The sequence below is a fragment of the Oncorhynchus mykiss genome, chromosome 11, assembly GCF_057628025.1.
Source record: "Oncorhynchus mykiss isolate SJ-2025 chromosome 11, ASM5762802v1, whole genome shotgun sequence".
NCBI classification, from domain to species: domain Eukaryota; kingdom Metazoa; phylum Chordata; class Actinopteri; order Salmoniformes; family Salmonidae; genus Oncorhynchus; species Oncorhynchus mykiss.
Window position 1 is genome coordinate 66,356,004 of NC_143032.1, and position 19,075 is coordinate 66,375,078.

Below are 19,075 nucleotides of genomic sequence, written 5' to 3' on the forward strand. Positions count from 1 at the left end.
GCTGGGGCTGCTGGGCCCAGAGCTCAGGTCCAGACCTTTGTAGGAGGGCTGGTGTGTTTATGAGCTTTCCTCTCAGCCCAGGTTATGGACTGTGGGAACCGAGCAACGACCTAGCCGGGGCTCAACCAGCACAGCCTCCACCACCAGACAGGTAACAAACCAGCCAATGCCCCAGGCAACACTAGTAGTCTGGCTGGAAACACATTTAAAACACGGTGTGTGTGTGAGCAAAAGGAGCACCAGCACCACTGCCATTGACCAACGCCAGATAGACACTTTGATTGCCACTCCATGGCCCATCTCATCTCTCCATATGCATGCATTTATCAAAGGCATTCCTCAGATTTTAAGAAGCCAAATCTGGATGTACTTTTCAGTCATCACTGTATGAGAGAGGCTGCTGCTAGGTTTGGCCTCAGCAATCCCCTCCGTCCTTCTGACTGCAACTCAAAGGCCTCTCTATTGCTGATACAGCTGGCAGCCTCACAGCCAGGTCAGAATGTCCCTTACAGAGAGCTGGAGGGCAGTAAGGACATACATATCTGTGTGTGTGTGTGGTGTGTGTTCTGTACAGTTAATGAAAGAGGTGTTTTCAAAGCACATGAATGCACCGAAAATATTGAATGCATTTTATTAAGGATATCACGCCAGAGGTGTAACAGTCCTGATCGCCTGACCATCACGTAACAGCATATGTAATCAATCTGTTTCAGACCTCCCTATCCTGACCACTTAATGACTCAACAATTTTGCAATATGTTGGTGAACAACATTTGACTAAAAACATTGGATCAAAACATTGCAACAGCGTATTCATCTTAGCTATTATTTCTAACCATGGGAAAATATGTATATTATATACATGGGAAAGAGACAAGCCACTTGTGTTGAAAGAGATAAGCCACCATGTGTTGTGCTAGTAATCCAGTATGTGTTTTTGGTTTGTATTAAATACAATTGACAAATTATAATAACAGAAGGAGTGCCTTTAAAAAGCAAAACAAATCCATTTGGAAATGGCCTGTGTGGCATCGATACGAGTCAGAAACAGTTATTCTAGTGTCAAAATTTAATATAAAGTGTAAATAGAATAATTTGTCATAAAGTCAGTCTCGTCTAAAACGGAGTTTGGAACATCCATGCGCCACAACAGGTAAATTAAGTTTGATTTGAGGATGTACAGTAGCAGTCAAACATTTGGACACGCCTACTCATTCAAGGTTTTTTCGTTATTTCTACTATTTTCTACATTGTAGAATAACAATGACAACATCAAAACTATGAAATAACACATATGGAATCATGTAGTAACCAAAAAAGTGTTAAACAAATCCAAGTATATTTGAGATTTGAGATTCTTCAAAGTAGACACCCTTTGCCTTGATGACAGCTTTGCACACTCTTGGCATTGCCCAGCACCTGCCCAGCACCTCTGGCTTTGTTTTAATAAAAGAACACGTTGCACATTTTTTTACTTGAGAAATACTGCACCAAACACCTTAGTTAGATGTAAAACTGTGCAACTAAAACATCCTCAGAAAACATGTCTAAATAAATTACAGATTTCTTGACTTATCTTAGATTCATTCTGGGGATTTCGAGGGAGTGAAATAGGCTTCCGGGTCTACAGTGTCTCATGTGGGACAAACATCATTAACCAAACGCGGAATCAGAAACACACCTTTTCTGTTGCTTCTAATGAGCAACAGAAAAACACACGTGCTAATTGGGGTGTTCATTGGCTCTTTAAGATGAACTGAAAAGTGGTAAATGTTTTATTGCTATGGACACAGTACACTCATTGTCAAGTTTGGGCACCAAAATCAAATAATTACAGAAACAAATTCTAATTTATGCAGTGGTAAATACAATTTGATAGTGATAGAGGCTTATATAACAGTGATAAATTATAAGAATCAAGGCACACTTTGAAGCCCAACTAGTTCTAAGAGTATTGTATAATAGCCTTTTCTTTCTCAAAGCTTTCTCTGCTGTTTAGTGTGAAAACATTATGTCATAGTAAGGTGCAAAAGAGAAAATGGCCTTAGACTTACTAGGAACTCATGTCATGAGCGCCACAACAACAATACATAAATGACGCGGATGACATTTGAACTGGTCAAATGCCATTCCCAGAGAGGTTGCATGAAGTAAGCCAATTTCCCTGTTTGCTCTATGGTGTTGTGCAGTGTAGTGGTATTGTGCCATACCCTATAGAATGAAGGGAACAGCTTGACAACATGGGGGGGAAGGGAGGGGTGTGTTTGTCTGTCTCCGTGACCAATATAAGTGTCCAAATCCACATTCGTGTAGCCAGGCTCTTTCTATTGACAGTGTGTGGGCTACATAGAAAGAGAGAGAACTTTGTCAGGGAAGGAAGGACAGGGACCGTCATTTTCCTGGCTCTGGCTGCACTAGGACTGGCTATCTGGAGGTCGGCCACCCTCACTGTGGTGTGATGTACATGGTAGACTACACATGAATGGCCTCAAAGTGCCACAGTGTAAAATGCAAATGGGACATTCTTATAATGCCAAACATCCCAGTTCTGTTACATCACAGACACAGGCCTCTCCACTGGCAGTCGCAGCCAGGACGGGCATTATTCAAGGAAGCCTTTTCTCATGGGCAACAGTGGGCAGCAGTGCTGTTTGGTTGCACCACTTCATGGTGGGATGGGAGATAACACTTTAATGAAGTGATGTTAATAAGTAGGAGCAGGCAGAAAGTTTACAGAAGACCCTGCTGGTCGGTCATTGCACCCGAGTTGTGCCACACAAGGAGATTGACTAAACGATCCCTGTACAAAAGCAGAGAAGCCAAGCATATAATGCTGTAGAATGACTTGTGCATTGGAATGTCAAATGCAAACCTGTGATTAGTTTGAGGTTGACCATAATATTGATATTGTTAAGCAACTTGAATCCTTTGTCAGAACAACATTTCCAGAACTGCAAATTACCTGAAATATAGTTTGAACTTTATACAAAGCCTACTAAAAGAATATCCCTATGATTGATTTGCTGTTTGGAATATGAATTTTGAACACAATTCCAATCTATAAATCATAAAAAAACTCTCCCTAACAACTGAAGAGCTTACTGAGGAATTGAAACAGGTTAGTGAGTATACAACTAGTATGATGAAAGCCCCAGCTAAAACCCTTGAAACAGAGGCTCAACTTCCCATAGAGATCGCTGTCACACACTCACTCATTCCCTTCCCTCACATGCACAAACAGCCCCTGACTGGCTCCTAAACAGCCAGACGGGCCCCTCAAGGGGGCAGGGATCCTCCCAGGCGCTGTTTACTGGAGTAGAAAAGTGACACTGCGCCACAGGCTGACGCTTCAGCTATGCCAACTCCCAGATGAAGTGTTATATAACCCAGGGCTCAGAAGCTCCTCTGTATGTCTGTCACAGTCCAATCATTTAGCCACTGTTGCTGGTCAGGTCAGACACAGACAGAAATCTAGAGCATAGACATTGGGGTTATTTCTACTGTGGAGAATAATGAATCTGTGTGTCATATAAGCACCATACTAAGACACAACATCCTTGCACCCGGTGTTGTCTGTCCACAGATGTGAAAAGGCACTGATACACGAGCCCACAACTTGTACAATACAGTGCCTTCAGAAAGTATTCAGACACTTTTTCCACAGCATTATTCTAAAACGTATAAAATTGTTTTTTTCCCCTCATCAAATCTACACACAATACCACATAATGACAAAGCAAAAACAGTATTTTTTTTGTTAGCTAATGTAGTGTTGCTTCCATGCTGTGTTGTCATGTGTTGCTGCCTTGCTGTGTTGTTGTCCTAGGTCTCTCTATGAAGTGTTGTGTTGTCGCTCTTGTTGTGATGAGTGTTTTGTCCAATATTTATATTGTTTTTATCTTTATTTTTTAATCCCATGCCCCCGTCCCCGCAGGAGGCCTTTTGCCTTTTGGTAGGCCGTCATTGTAAAGAAGAATTTGTTCTTAATTAACTGACTTACCTAGTTAAATAAAGGTTAAATAAAATAAGAATAATTTCTTAGAAATTTAAAAAGTATTCAGATCCTTCACTCAGTACTTTGTTGAAGCACCTTTGGCAGTGATTACAGCCTAGAGTCTTCTTGGGTATGATGCCACAAGCTTGCCACACCTGTATTTGGGGAGTTTCTCCCATTCTGTTCTGCAGATCCTCTCAAGCTCTGTCAGGTTGGATGGGAGCGTTGCTGAACAACTATTTTCAGGTCTCTCCAGAGATGTTAGATCGGGTTCAAGTCCGGGCTCTGGCTGGGCCAGTCAAGGACATTCAGAGCCACTCCTACGTTGTCTTGACTATGTGCTTAGGGTTGTTGTCCTGTTGGAAGGTGAACCTTCGCCCCAGTCTGAGGTCCTGAGCGCTCTAGAGAAGGTTGTCATCAAGGATCTCTCTGTACTTTGCTCTGTTCATCTTTGCCTCGATCCTGACTAGTCTCCCAGTCCCTGACGCTGAAAAACATCCCACAGCATGATGCTGCCACCACCATGTTTCACCATAGGGATGGTGCCAGGTTACCTCCAGATGTGATGCTTGGCATTCAGGCCAAAGAGTTCAATCATGGTTTCATCAGACCATAAAATCTTGTTTCTCATGGTCTGAGAGTCTTTAGGTGCCTTTTGGCTAAGTCCAAGCAGGCTGTCATGTGACTTTTACTGAGGAGTGGCTTCTGTATGGCTACCATAAAGGCCTGATTGGTGGAGTGCTGCAGAGATGGTTGTCTTTCTGGAAGACTCTCCCATCTCCAGAGAGGAACTGTAGAGCTCTGTCAGAGTGACCATCGGGTTCTTGGTCCCCTCCCTGACCAAGGCCCTTCTCCCCCGATTGCTCAGTTTGACAGCTCTAGGAAGAGTCTTTGTGGTTTCAAACGTCTTCCGTTTAAGAATGATGGAGGCCACTGTGTTCATGGGGACCTTTGTCATTATGGGGTATAGTATGTAGATTGCTGAGGAATTGTTTTTATTTAATCTATTTTAGAATATGGCTGTAACATAACAAATTGTGGAAAAAGTCAAGGGGTTTGAATACTTTCTGAAGGCACTCTAAGCATGGTGTGGTGGTGTATGCAGGTATCCCAAGTCCTCAGCTTCACTCAGGGTGAGTTTACAAACAATTGGTGAGCTTCCTGATTGGGCTCTAGCTGAAGCTGCCCCCACTGGCCTGAGAGAGCAGAGTCCTCATGCACTAAATCACCGCACAAAATTCAGACCTTTTCAAATTACCATCAAGGCCACGATAATCTTTGGTCGTCAATGTTGGGGCCACACATTTTCTCTGCTCCGCATGAGACAGTGGAATGTTCAGCATTGTAGTGGTGGTGGTGGACCCTCCAACTCCACATAGATATGTGGCTGAGTGGGCGGGATGTTGGATAGGGGGTTCCACATTTGTGGTGCACACACCAATTAACATAGTTTACCCTGTATTTTTCTTCCTCTCTGGATAGAAGGTTACACTAACAGTCATTAACTAAGGACGCCTAGACTAGAAATTAAAGCATGTTGATGAGATGCAGTCAGTCAGAGTTATGTCTCCATGGTGGTTCGGACCAATTTGGATAAATAATTTCCAGATTTGGAATGTGATCCAGGCAGTGAATGGATGCATCCTCAGTAATTAATCTCTCAGCAGCTGAGCGAGTAGCCCCACCATACAGGATGACAACAACACACACAGCCAGAACAGCCAAGCCAGCTAGCTGGGCAGCTGGAGCTCTCGCTCTCTCCCTCTGCCTGGCCCATTCATCTCATTTAAAGTAACGGTACAGTTGATTTACCATCATGCCAACCTCACCGTCGGACCAATATGTGTTTACAGTATGAACCAGTCTCTTTATGGACTTTAGACATTTAGCTAGGGGATGAATTCCTCAGTGAATTCCTCAGCATCAAACTGATGCTTGTTTAAAAATCAACATTAGAATAAGCAATGAAATTATGTAAAGATACTGTAATATTTCATAACTTCAAATGTCAAACATGCTCTCATTTGTCTAGATGTTAGGGTGGTTCTCATTTGTCTAGATGTTCGGGTGGTGGATTTATCAAAGTTGAAAGGTTCCCTTTTGGGGGTGGATGCAATGAATTCCAAGCCTGTTTACGCTGCTCCAAAAATCAACTTTATACAAAAGAGGACAAGAGGACAAAGGCATCATTTAGAGTGCCCCATCAGGCAGATAATTGAAAAGATAGTGAGCACCCTACGCACACAGAAACTAAAGCTGGGGACGCTGACAATTCAATATACCAAGGGCTTTTGTTGTTCAGTTCTAAGAATTCTACTGCTCACCGCCACTCAGTCACAGTGGATGGGGACGAGTCTTGACAGTTTGTAGGCTTAGAGATTCTCCTTCCTAGTGTTGTAGTAGTGGGTGGTCATAACTAATATTTATTTTAAAATTACCCAAGGGAGAACTCTGCAATGAAAAAACAAAATACATTTAAAAATATATTTAAAAAAGATTCAAAGGAAAATGTTGATAAAGAAACAAACACCAGATTATCTCAAACAACACTTCAATCAAAACTAGAATGAAGTTTTAGCAAATTGCGATAGTGAAACCAAAATGGCCGCACTTGTAATCCAATGAAATCACACACAATTGCACATTTTCTAGGAGATAATTGGCATTTCTATACAGTACATTCGGAAAGGATTCAGACCACTTGACTTTTTCCACATTTCGTTACATTACAGCCTTCTTCTAAATGGTGTACAACCATGGTGCAGACAGATAGGGCAGCCGTGCTTCTAGTTTCTAGGCAACTTTGCAGTATTTTTTATTTGTTAATTCTTACATTATTAGCCCAGAAAATGTTTCTTAATTCCGTTCCTTTACTTTAGATGTGTGTATTGTTGTGAAATTATCAGATATTACTTACTAGATATTACTGTACTGATGGAGCTAGAAACACAAGCATTTCGCTACACCCGCAATAACATCTGCTAAACACGTGTATGTGACCAATACAATTTTATTAAATTGTCCCCCCCCCCCCCCCATCAATCTACACACAATAACACATAATGACAAAGCAAAAAACAGGATTTTAGAAATGTTTGCAAATGTATTACAAAAAAAAAACTGAAATATCACATTTACACAAGTATTCAGACCCTTTACGCAGTACTTTGTTGAAGCACCTTTGGCAGTGATTGAGCTTGGCACAACTGTATTTGGGGAGTTTCTCCCATTATTCTTTGAAGATCCTCTCAAGCTCTGTCAGGTTGGATGAGGAGAGTTGCCGCATAGCTTTTTTTAGGTCTCTCCAGAGATGTTCGATCGGGTTCAAGTCCGGGCTCTGGCTGGGCCACTCAAGGACATTCAGAGACTTGTCCCGAAGCCACTCCTGCATTGTCTTGGCTGTGTGCTTAGGGTCTTTGTCCTGTTGGAAGGTGAACCTTCGCCCCAGTCTGAGGTCCTGAGCGCTCTGGAGAAGGTTTTCATCAAGGATCTCTCTTTACCTTGCTCTATTTATCTTCCCCCTCGACCCTGACTAGTCTCCCAGTCCCTGACACTGAAAAACATCCCCACAGCATGATACTGCCACCACCATGCTTCACCATAAGTATGGTGCCAGGCTTCCTCCAGACGCGACGCTTGGCATTCAGGCCAAAGAGTTCAATCTTGGTTTCATCAGACCAGAGAATATTGTTTCTCATGGTCTGAGAGTCCTTTAGGTGCCTTTGGCTAACTCCAAGCAGGCTGTCATGTGCCTTTTACTGAGGAGTGGCTTCCGTCTGGCCACTCTACCATAAAGGCCTGATTGGTGGAGTGCTGCAGAGATGGTTGTCCTTCTGGAAGGTTCTCCCATCTCCACAGAGGAATTCTGGAGCTCTGTCAGAGTGACCATCGGGTTCTTGGTCACCTCCCTGACCAAGGCCATTCTCCCCCAATTGCTCAGTTTGTCCAGGCAGCCAGCTCTTGGAAGAGTCTTGGTGGTTCCAAAATTCTTCCATTGAAGAATGATGGAGGCCACTGTGTTTTCGGGGACCTTCAATGCTGCAGAAATGTTTTGGTACCCTTCACCAGATCTGTGCCTTGACACAATCCTGTCTCTGAGCTCTACAAACAATTCCTTCGACCTCATGGCTTGGTTTTTGCTCTGACAAGCATTGTAAACTGTGGGACGTTATATAGACAGGTGTGTGCCATTCCAAATCATGTCTAATCAATTGAATTTACCACAGGTGGACTCCAATCAAGTTGTAGAAACATCGCAAGGATGATCAATGGAAACAGGATGCACCTGAGCTCAATTTCGAGTCTCATAGCAAAGGGTCTTAATAATTATGTAAATAAGGTATTTCTGTTTTTTATACATTTTATACATTTTATACATTTGATAAAATGTCTAAAAACCTGTTTTCGCTTTGTTATTATGGGGTATTGTGTGTAGATTGATGAGATTTATTTTTAGAATAAGGCTGTAATGTAACAAAATGTGGGAAAAGTCGTGCAGTCTGAATACTTTCCGAATGCAAATACAATGGCCGTGTCACACTCAAATCATTGCGGAGAGGCTACAGCACCAGAAACCACATAGGAAGTGGGGGAAATGATTTTATGGTACCACTGCATTCTAACTGCTGCCAAAGTTGTCAGGAAGAATTTGGTGATTAAAAAGAACGCCTTCTGCCGGACTCTGTTAATCACCTGTAAGCACTGAACAGATTAGGGAAGTCTTTCCCAAATGCTAATAACTGAACATAATTAAATAGCACACTTCCATGGCCCATAGACACTATGACACAGTAATGTTATGGATTCATTTGGTCATGTGACGCCTCTGTCTTATATTTCATATACAGTACAGTGGCGATCAATAGCTTAATTCTCCCCAGATAAATAGCATAAATATATGTGCAGTAAGTCAATGCTACAGTGTCAGATGTTCACATACAGAACACTCAGAAGAGGAGAGCAGATATTAATAATAATGTATAGCCTACATACAGGTTTCTTCCTAGTTTGGACCAAATTGAGAAGAAACCCAAACCAGAGTGTCACCTGGACTGCTTCTGCTGCACCATCTTTTGCACAACCATACTGCTAAACCAGTGGAGGCTGCTGAGGGGAGGATGGCTAATAATAATGGCTAGAATGATGTCAATGGAGTGGTATCAACCACATGCAAACCACATCTTTGATGTGTTTGATACCATTCCATTGACTCCATTCCAGCCATTATAATGAGCCATACTCCCCTCAGCAGCCTCCACTGTACTAAACATGTTTCAGGTGTGTTACACCATACAGCTGAACATGTTTCAGGTGTGTTACACCCCCAAACCCCACCTTAGTGTGAATGTGGAAACCCAATAACCAGGAAAAAGCCACTGACAATGCAATCCAGTGCCATGTAACACGGATAATGAATTTTAAAGGAACGGTTGGTTTACACTTAAATACTACTGTACTAGGAACCCTGTCAGACAGAAACTGCTGTGTGTTGTTTAACAGAGAGCAGGAGTAAGGTTTCTCTACTCTACAGTATGTACAGGGTGATTTATGAGAGCTCTTGTTCAGGAATAAAGTCATGAAATCCATGTCAGTGTCAGACAGTCAGGCAGTGGGGGTTGTTTTCACCACAAAGTGAGAGTGAGTCAGACTCAGACCAACAGGAGGTGAACATGCCCTGCTCTGGCTTCATCCATGTGGTTCTCATTTCACTGCTCTCTCTGTCTGACTCTGCATGCCATTGCCTTTAACTACTAGATATAGTTGAGGACAAAAAATTGAGTGCATGCTCAGTGTCATGGGATGTTTTCCTCCCCATGGTTGGAAAATGCAGCCTTACAGAGAGTGCTGCCAGCTGATTATCAAGAAGTGCAGACACATCCGGCTAAAGCCTAATATTGATGTATATTTTTGTGTAATATCTTACAGTTGCAAAAAGCTGATATCCAATTGCGCATTAAATTGACAAAATGATCAACTGGAAAATCACATAAAATAATGACTTATTTTCCTCAAGTACCAACCCAGCATGACTTTGAACTTGGGGTGATTACTATCGGAAGCTTCCTATTGAAATGTCAATAAGCGTTTTGTAGCACTCGATAGGATAGTAGATCATTTTATAAGTTAATGGTATTAGATTACTAAAAAGTGATTGTTAATGTAAAACTATACTCAAACTTCTGGAGAGATGAGCCCTGTGTATGCACGGGTGGTGTCCACATGCATACCGGACTACTACAATACTTTACAGTGCATTTAGTGCATCAAGTTCTCACAATAATTACAAATTACCCAGGAAAGTCTATATTCTGTCTTTCCCTGGGTGGAAAATAACTAGCTACACAACAACAACAAGGAAACTTAATACAGTTTAATTCTTGCTTAACAAGTTTTCAGCCAGTCACTAAACTAGAAGACCGATGACGGGTGAAACAATTCACTGCGCTTTTTTATGAGGCAAATATAGACTGTAAACAAAGAGCAGCCATGTGTTACTTACTTTCTGAGCAACACATCCCGTGACCCATAGTAAATACGCTGTCATGAACACATGTGCCCAGAACGAGCTGTTGCAGGTCATTTTCCTTATTTTTTCCTTTTCCCCGACGCACACTGAACCATAACCCGCTCTCGCTTCCCGTTCACCTGAAGTCTCGGGGGCGCGCTTTCATCGTTCGTGGACCCGCATGCAGATATCACAGGGGGTTGTACTGAAGCGCTCACAACTTGACAGTCAGTACAATTTGCCCACAATCATTTTGACAAAACTTACACTTTCAATGCACCATGCGTGGGATTATGAATAGTAACCTACATTTCCTCGTAGTAGGTCATCTGCAGAACATTGATTTGGAGTAACTTTACATGATTGTGATGTGATTAAGGAACAGAGCACCACCACCTGTTCCATAAAAGCCCAGGCAACTTGGTAGCAGGGTAATAGTACTCTTATTTAGGGGGTCCCGTGCACAACCCCAATGTGAACATGGGTAGCTTACTCTTGCATTGGTGCCACCAATTAAGCGGGGGTGCACAAAGTGAGCTTGACCCAGTGTAGGTGTAGATATAATTACTTTATGAATGTGTAGAACATTGAGAATGGAAAGCTGGAGCGGAACAGGGCTGAACCATGGGACCTCTATTTAGAGAGAAAGGCCTCTACCACCTGTGCCATAAAAGCCCAACCCTTTTGGCAAAGGCAATATACAATCATATAGGAAGGCTACACTTCTAAGCCTATGGCTGCATTTACACAGGTAGCCCAATTCTATTTTTTTTTTCCACTAATTAGTATTTTGACAAATCACATCAGATCTTTTCACATCAAATACATTACTTGACTTATGCAGAGTTGAGAATACATTTGTGTAAAGTTGACAAAAGCATATTTACAAATGCCCTGAAGATTATCTGTATCACATGGCGTTAATGAGATTAGCTGATATTCTGATTATAGAACAAAATGCTCACTAAACTGTTTATCATATTGTTTGGCTGGCTTTAACAACTTTAAGGGCAAATCAGGAGGGAGTAGCATCTATTGTCTGCCCTGTCAATGTTAAGTAATCATTCCTGAGCATACTCACTCATATGCACGTCAGTGAGTACATGGGACAGTCTTGTGGTGGAACAAGATACTGCACATTTCTTGGTAACTACATGTGCAGGCCAGGGTAATCCTTATGTAGCCTTCCTATTGATAGTATTGCTACCAAGATGTCTTGGCTTTTATGTTAATTGTGAAAACAGATTAAAAATAGGACTGAGAGCCTTAGATTACAACAAGCTCAAGGGATGTAATAGTTGCTATCTGCCACCGAGGGGGGCATTTTAACGTAAATGTAGCAGGAAGCGAGTAATAAACAGTGATGCCTATGAAGATTAGGAGGTAGAGTCATTGTCTTTGGTACCTTGGTCTTAGAAACACACATTTGTGCATTCATACCAGGTAAGGGACAGAGACCAAAATCCCACACACATGGCTCCTCATCTCTCCTTCTCCCTCCTCCTCCTCATCTTCTCCAGACTAGCAAGTAAGGTGTATGTGTATTTATGATCAAATTATCAGCATTGCTTTTAATCTGAAGATTATTACAAGTTTGGTTGCTGTTTCCCAATAAACATTGTAACTTTAAACACATTCTTCTTGCCAAGGTTGGGGTCAATTCATGAGTACATTTATAAAATTGACACCAACCCTGGTTCTTTTACTAAGAACCAAGCTTCTTTATCCCACATATTCCCACTACAAAGTTAGTCTGCAAATCCAAACATTCAGTGAAGTGAAACAATAGTTGTTGTTTTTTATTAAACAATTTATTTCATTTTTTCATATTCAACACAAAAGAATCACACAATACACCAAACTATACAGGAGCCCATTGGGCCACAACCAATAAAATACAAAAATAATAACCAATAAGACTAACCAACATCCCAAACAAACAGAAAAATACAAACAAAATACATAGGGAGATAATTTAATTTCTTCTGATAAGTGGTACTTCGTGGCCATGATATTCCTTTATGTAAAAACCAGAATCGTTCCAATATATTTTTGGAGTCTGTATTATGTTTCTCGAGCCTTTTAGCAAACAAGATTTCATAACATGTTTTTATCAACATAGTGAAACATCCCAACGGGCACAACACACCATTTCAATGTGGATATAACGTTGAAGATCTGACATGTTTTTTGTTGTTGTTTTTTTTACCCCTTTTTCTCCCCAATTTCTTGTTACAGTCTTTCTCATCGCTGCAACTCCCGTACGGACTTGGGAGAGGCAACGGTTGAGAGCCGTGCGTACTCCGAAACACAACACAACCCAACCAAGCCAAACCGCACAGCTTCTTGACACAATGCCCATTAAATCCAGAAGCCAGCCGCACCAATGTGTCAGAGGAAACACCGTACACCTGACGACCATGTCAGAGAGCACTGCGCCCGAACCGAAGTGGTGCAGGAAAGGTGGCTCTTGTGTGAAGTGGAATTCTGGGACTTTAGATGGAACATTAGTGAAATTACAACAGATCAAGGATTCCACCAAAACAAATTTCTTATTTGTGATCATGAGTGGACTGAAGATAAGAAATACTGTCTGGTACTGGTGTAGTGTGGGAAACCTGAAGATGCCTGTTCACATCACAGTCCATCCACAAACAACAACCCAGATTTTCCCACCACTAGCACCAATGAGTGCAGAACAATCCTTTACTGTCAAGTTACATTTACTTTGTCTTTATGTTATATAAAACATATGGGTCATGGATACTTATTGTTATTTTCATGTATATTCAGTTGATCCTGTGTCTTCCTGGAACACTGGTCAATGAATAATGCAATTATTTTTATCCCACAAAACAGGACAAACTCCAACCACTCAACAACCATCTGCCCCTCCAAACACAGACCCTTCAAACTCAAGAAGCTGAAGGGAGCGTTGAGATTGACTACCAGAGGTTACCACTCGTTTAGCTTTATTTCTCACTTAGACCCACTCATGCCAAATTGATTACAGTAGTAGTTATTAAAATAAATATAGCCTATTAATTTCATTTTCAGATATTAACAAAAATTCATCTTGTATTTTGTTATTTTCAGTATACCTTCCTCCTGACTAGAATATATCTGTGCATATCCAGTAATAAGTAGCTTTATTCTTATGTTGTTTATTCTGAACATAAACAGATTTATCTCCAATTTATCACAACTGTATAAACAATACAATATTACTGTGATAATTTTAATCATCCATTTATCTGTGATATTTCATGGACTGTAGTTTACAGTTTAAACGTGTCTCTCCTTCAACAGTCCCATAACCCCGAGAGACCTATTCATTCCTCTGTGTCACGTTCTGACCTTAGTTCTTTTGTTATGTCTTTGTTTTATTATGTTCAGGGCGTGAGTTGGGTGAGTTGTCTATGTTCTTTTTTCTATGTTGTGGTTTTGTGTTTGGCCTGGTGTGGTTCTCAATCAGAGGCAGGTGTCGTTCGTTGTCTCTGATTGAGAATCATACTTAGGTAGCCTTTCCCACCTGTGTTTTGTGGGTGATTATTTTCTGTTCTGTGTTTTTCTTCACCATTCAGGACTGTTAGTGTTGTCGTTTTTGTTCAGTATTCTTATTAAAACAATATGGACACTTACCACGCTGCGCATTGGTCCTCCTCTTCCACCCCACGACGAGTGTTACACTCTGGGCATGTTGGCAGTGGTGATAGCTGGTGCTTTTGTCGCTTAGATGTTTAGAATGTTAAGTCTGTCTTTTACTATTGTTTTTAAACCTGATGTTCAATTTCACTGAGTAAACAATATAATTGAATGATCTCCACAATTGTAAATACATGAAAGTACAATTGAATGACCTCTACACACATCCTCTGAAAAACATCTGTCTTCTCAGATCTAAAGTATCAGTAAGTACTACAATTGAAGAACATTTACATCTTTCTCTCTTTACTTCAGAGGATGAAAAGGCCAAAGACCAGCCCACAAACACATCAGTGGTAAGTTATGCTACGTTATTCTAGTATGTTCTCTTCATATTCATTGACTCAATGGTGCTGGTTTTGGATGATCATCCAAATCTCTTAAGAGTATGCATTGCAGGTAAAATATTGAGAATGGAACATATGTTCAGAACAAAATGACTGTCATAATTCAATTCATCACTCACTATCTTTGTCTATAATTTACTTCCCATTAAATACATATTACAGTCATGTCTAAAAGCAAAATAGCAGTTTTTCAAAATGCACTGTGACAAAGCAGAGCAGAAGTAGCTTGTTGTGTTTCAGTATATAATAAACCTTCTGTGACATCCTGGAATAAGCTTAACTGACATCTTCAGCCATGTGGTACAGAAGTTTCCGGTAGAATCATTTGGCTTTAGCTTAGCCGACCATTGTGGTTTTGTGCTACACTTACAGTATTTCATTTCCTTACTCAAACAAACATCTGCTTTTCTGTTCTTCTGTAGCCTGAGACTGTACACTCTTTGAGTGGTAGAATTCATATCTCAATGTTATCAAAACCTGGTATAATAACACAGGCTTTACCATAATGTTTTACCAAAAAGCCTTAGCCTTTTGTGCTTCCACGGCCTGGGACTCACTAGGCCATGGCCTCAGTGGCCCTGCTTTCACTTGATGCCAAGGTCATGCCGCTGGGGCTTTTCTGGTGGCATTTGCAAAACAATGGCTAACTGTGAACATGAGTTTACAACTTCTCGGTTAACACCGTCTCACAAAGCAAATGTTTTGATTATACAGAGGTTGTTGATTCTGCTTTTCACAAGTCCTCACTGTCAACCCTAGCTATGGAAACACAATTTCCCTAGCATCACATCAGGGTGTATACACTGGTGTTAGTCGCAAAGCAGGATAAGGTTTTGTGAATACAGATCTGGTGCCTCATGCTTAACCCTGAGACCCACGGTTGGGACTCACACTACTTAGATAAAGATGGGCAGGTAGAGTGCCTTCATACAATATTCAGAGGGTATGAATTCTTTAACGGGTGTCGTCTGTTGAGGAAGAATTGGACCAAAGCGCAGCGTGGCCGTGTTCATGACTTTTATTGAACACAAACAAAAATAACGTGAATAAACGAAACAGTCCTGTCAGGTGTAGAATACTAAACAGAAAACAACTACCTGCAAAACATAGGTAGCTTTTTCCCCACCTAAGTATGGTTCCCAATCAGAGACAACGATGGTCAGCTGTCCCTGATTGAGAACCATACCCAGCCAAAACAAAGAAATATAAAAAAGGAACATAGAATGCCCACCCAAATCACACCCTGACCAAACCAATATAGAGACATAAAAAGCTCTAAGGTCAGGGCGTGACGGTTCCCCCTCGCCACCGACCCCGGACTGGGGATCCTCGTTGTTGCGGGCCCCGGACTGGAGGGCGTTGCTGGAGGGAGGAGACGCAGAGACGGCATGGGGCTGCCACAGGGCCCACCAGGCTGGGGAGGCCTGGTGCATAGAGGAGGCACTGGATGAGGGGGAGCTCTGGAGCTCTGCTGCGCAGCCTTGGCACCACTCCTCCAGGCTGAATGCCCACTTTAGAGTGCAGGCACAGGTCGAACCGGGCTGTGGGGGAGCACTGGAGATCTGGTGCTTACCACTTGCACCTCTCCACTTAGTTCTTAATGTTTTGTGTACTCAGTGTACTGTACATTATACATGCCCCTAAGCATGATGGGATGTTTTAATTGCTTAATTAACTCCGGAACCACACCTGTTTGTAATCCCCTACTTTCAATATACTTTGTATCCCTTCCCAGTTTTCTAAACATACAGTGCCTTGCGAAAGTATTCGGCCCCCTTAAACTTTGCGACCTTTTGCCACATTTCAGGCTTCAAACATAAAGATATAAAACTGTATTTTTTTGTGAAGAATCAACAAGTGGGACACAATCATGAAGTGGAATGACATTTATTGGATATTTCAAACTTTTTTTAACAAATCAAAAACTGAAAAATTGGGCGTGCAAAATTATTCAGCCCCCGTAAGTTAATACATTGTAGCGCCACCTTTTGCTGCGATTACAGCTGTAAGTCGCTTGGGGTATGTCTATCAGTTTTGCACATCGAGAGAATTTTTTTCCCATTCCTCCTTGCAAAACAGCTCGAGCTCAGTGAGGTTGGATGGAGAGCATTTGTGAACAGCAGTTTTCAGTTCTTTCCACAGATTCTCGATTGGATTCAGGTCAGGACTTTGACTTGGCCATTCTAACACCTGGATATGTTTATTTTTGAACCATTCCATTGTAGATTTTGCTTTATGTTTTGGATCATTGTCTTGTTGGAAGACAAATCTCCGTCCCAGTCTCAGGTCTTTTGCAGACTCCATCAGGTTTTCTTCCAGAATGGTCCTGTATTTGGCTCCATCCATCTTCCCATCAATTTTAACCATCTTCCCTGTCCCTGCTGAAGAAAAGCAGTCCCAAACCATGATGCTGCCACCACCATGTTTGACAGTGGGGATGGTGTGTTCAGCTGTGTTGCTTTTACGCCAAACATAACGTTTTGCATTGTTGCCAAAAAGTTCAATTTTGGTTTCATCTGACCAGAGCACCTTCTTCCACATGTTTGGTGTGTCTCCCAGGTGGCTTGTGGCAAACTTTAAACAACACTTTTCATGGATATATTTTAAGAAATGTCTTTCTTCTTGCCACTCTTCCATAAAGGCCAGATTTGTGCAATATACGACTGATTGTTGTCCTATGGACAGAGTCTCCCGCCTCAGCTGTAGATCTCTGCAGTTCATCCAGAGTGATCATGGGCCTCTTGGCTGCATCTCTGATCAGTCTTCTCCTTGTATGAGCTGAAAGTTTAGAGGGACGGCCAGGTCTTGGTAGATTTGCAGTGGTCTGATACTCCTTCCATTTCAATATTATCGCTTGCACAGTGCTCCTTGGGATGTTTAAAGCTTGGGAAATCTTTTTGTATCCAAATCCGGCTTTAAACTTCTTCACAACAGTATCTCGGACCTGCCTGGTGTGTTCCTTGTTCTTCATGATGCGCTTTTGACGGACCTCAGACTATCACAGTGCAGGTGCATTTATACGGAGACTTGATTACACACAGGTGGATTGTATTTATCATCATTAGTCATTTAGGTCAACATTGGATCATTCAGAGATCCTCACTGAACTTCTGGAGAGTTTGCTGCACTGAAAGTAAAGGAGCTGAATAATTTTGCACGCCCAATTTTTCAGTTTTTGATTTGTTAAAGTTTGAAATATCCAATAAATGTTGTTCCACTTCATGATTGTGTCCCACTTGTTGTTGATTCTTCACAAAAAAATACAGTTTTATATCTTTATGTTTGAAGCCTGAAATGTGGCAAATGGTCGCAAAGTTCAAGGGGGCTGAATACTTTCGCGAGGCACTGTACATGGCAACAAAAAAAACGGATTTTTTTTTTTGTAATCAGAGGCCTATTTAAAAGTATTTATGAAGTGTAGCCTAATGTTTTTCATCGTTTGGATCTAGGCTTGGGTCTCACAGAGGAGTTGTGGTGTTAACCTCCAGTTGTGTCTTTTTACCAGCAGGACCCATTTATTGACAATGATGATGTGACATGCAGCACTGTCATCCTAAAGAACATGACCTGACAAAGTACAGACCAGGGTAAGGCTGCTGCTGTTCAGATTAACTTTGTTGTGAACTGTTACTTATCCAGCTGTGTATTCTATCCATAGCCACACATTGTGTTAATAATTAAGCTACATACAGTAGAAGCAATAAAAGTAAGGTTTGATTGTTTAAACATAATGGCATGTCTGTATCACCATTATAACTTCTTTACACTATCAACTTCCAAACAATACATTCCATCATAGCAAAATTCGTAGTCCTTTTTCACCAGTACTTGTCTGTCTGTTTCCCCGCTCTAACAGGCAGCAGCTCCACCTGATGACAGCATAGTCTACCGCACAGTAGTCTGTTAAGACAGGGCAGTGCTGCCTTCCACTTATTGTATGTAGACCTACCTGCACAGATACTGTGACTCGTCAGAGAAGAGACAAGACAAGCTCTTTATTTTAATTTGTCTTAAATATGTTTCCTTTTATTTTGCTTTTCAAACACACACAACAGCACCTGTCTATCGGTTGGGTTAAATGCAGAAATCAGATTTTGATTGGACCTTCGGCGCAATTGACCAATAAAGTAATCTTAATGATGAAATATATTTTTTTAAATGGATTTTGTATTACAATACTATTGAGCAACGGTTGGTTGATAAAATATGCATGTTTGTCAAGCTGTATATCATGTTCCAACTGGGTGCCTAATTAGCTACTCGATAATGGGTGTTAGTGATTATTTTAGACACCTTCAACCATTTGCAATAGTCAATTGATTAGATCTTTGATCAGTGTAATTTTAGTTTAGTGATAATGATTGTTCTTAACCATTTAATTATAAACGATCTTACATGTTCAAATACCTTTTTGCATTAGACATCATGACAGTAAAGCATCCGCATAGTTATACACACTGCAACCTTTTTATTTTATGGGGATACAGAAATAAAGTTTTTTTCCCAGAAACATTTTGTTACAGT

General features: G+C 41.2%; 1 protein-coding gene and 1 long non-coding RNA gene across 3 annotated transcripts in view; one reads left to right on the forward strand and one right to left on the reverse strand.

Annotated features, from left to right (window-relative positions):
- Positions 1-10,657, reverse strand: part of LOC110536227 (uncharacterized) — a 27,785-nt gene extending 17,128 nt beyond the window's left edge. The window contains exon 1 of the mRNA XM_021621872.3: positions 10,494-10,657. Coding sequence (XP_021477547.3) covers positions 10,494-10,574 — 81 coding nt within the window. The 5' untranslated portion in view covers positions 10,575-10,657. The remainder of the gene's footprint in view (positions 1-10,493) is intronic.
- A 3,489-nt stretch (positions 10,658-14,146) lies between these two features.
- Positions 14,147-18,733, forward strand: LOC149979667 (uncharacterized). 2 transcript variants are annotated; one of them, XR_016484656.1, is made up of 4 exons: positions 14,147-14,246; positions 14,460-14,500; positions 18,057-18,138; positions 18,408-18,733. It is a non-coding gene; the product is annotated as an uncharacterized LOC149979667 (long non-coding RNA). The 2 variants fall into 2 exon arrangements; XR_016484657.1 differs by having other exon boundaries at positions 18,060-18,138; positions 18,408-18,693.
- Positions 18,734-19,075: the final 342 nt, after the last annotated feature.